The following is a 1,269-nucleotide window of genomic DNA, read 5'->3' on the forward strand; positions in this document are numbered from 1 at the left end:
GTGTGTGTGTGTGTGTGTGTGTGTGTGTGTGTGTGTGTGTGTGTGTGTGTGCGTGTGTCTGACCTTTCATTATGACATCTTCCATATGTCGCAGTTTTATGGTTTGCAACTCCAGCTTTATATTGCCCTGTATGACCCGTGTAGCGAAAATGTCGCGATCTCGGCACAACTGAAGAAAAAAGCGTCATTGATTGGCGGTTATAAAGATGCACTTTTTCAAGTGTTCATTTGATACACTTAAGGTTAATAAGAAGGTGAGCTTCAACTATACCTATCAGGGAGAGGGATACATTGTCCAAGCAGAAAGACAGAGATACTCGTTACCAATGCTCCTCACATGAGAATTAAACCCTGGCCTTCTACTTGCAACCACGGAGAGCCTACCCGCTACACATAGGCACCAAAAAAGTAGTACGTAATGACAAATTTGAAAAAAAAAAGTAATGTGTTTTAGCAATATTTCTAAGGGCTTTGGTGGTAGGCTATTTTGGTGTACTGGGTTACGAATTTAATCAACTGAGTGGAAATCTGAGATTTGAGTCCGAAGTACATGTACGAGGGGTATAGCAAAAGTTTTTTTTTTAACCTGACCAACAAGGAATTAAGGTAGAAAGCTGAAATTTGGAGTGAAAGCCAACAATTATCGTCCTAGAATGCATGTAAATTTGGGGACTGTAAGTGAATGGGGGTATGTTGTTCTACGGGTTCAAAATGAATGTGGAGAAAACTGAGCACAGAACAGTAATTAAGATGGTGTCCTTGCAAGGCAAGCAACCATAGCATATCTTTTACGGAGATGCATGCCGTATAATATTGGAACTGGCAGCCCATGTTATGCTGTGATACAATTTTGGTGCAAAAAAATTCAAAAGCAGATTCATCGACATTAAAGATGACCACCGTGATGATCGCACCGTGACAGCAACAACAGAAGAGAATGTGTTGAAAATCAAGAAACTTGTGTTGTCTGATAAGCGGGTGAAAGTCGAACGTTTGAACAAAGAAACTACGCTTACATTTGGATCAGTTGAAAGAATCTTAAATGAACATTTGGACATGACCAAGGCTTTAGCGAGACAGGGTCCCACGTTTGCTGACTCCTAAAAAAAGTGCAAAATGTGGATTGTTGTCAAGAATTGCTTGGACAGTATGAAAACGATGAAACTATCTTTTTAAAAAATATCTGTAACCATGTATGTATGTATGTATAGTATAAGGTTTTACGGCGCTCGCAACTGCTAAGGTCATATGAGCGCGCGAAACACAAGT

At 40.0% G+C, this 1,269-nt stretch overlaps 1 protein-coding gene across 2 annotated transcripts in view; it reads right to left on the reverse strand.

The window, feature by feature from the left end:
• LOC101858624 (ELKS/Rab6-interacting/CAST family member 1) overlaps positions 1 to 1,269 on the reverse strand; it is a 178,013-nt gene that overhangs the window by 82,235 nt on the left and 94,509 nt on the right. For both annotated transcript variants that reach the window (XM_005096891.3, XM_005096892.2), the window contains exon 17: positions 64 to 169. In XM_005096891.3, coding sequence (XP_005096948.1) covers positions 64 to 169 — 106 coding nt within the window. The remainder of the gene's footprint in view (positions 1 to 63; positions 170 to 1,269) is intronic.

The sequence above is a fragment of the Aplysia californica genome, unplaced genomic scaffold, assembly GCF_000002075.1.
Source record: "Aplysia californica isolate F4 #8 unplaced genomic scaffold, AplCal3.0 scaffold00141, whole genome shotgun sequence".
NCBI classification, from domain to species: Eukaryota; Metazoa; Mollusca; class Gastropoda; order Aplysiida; family Aplysiidae; genus Aplysia; species Aplysia californica.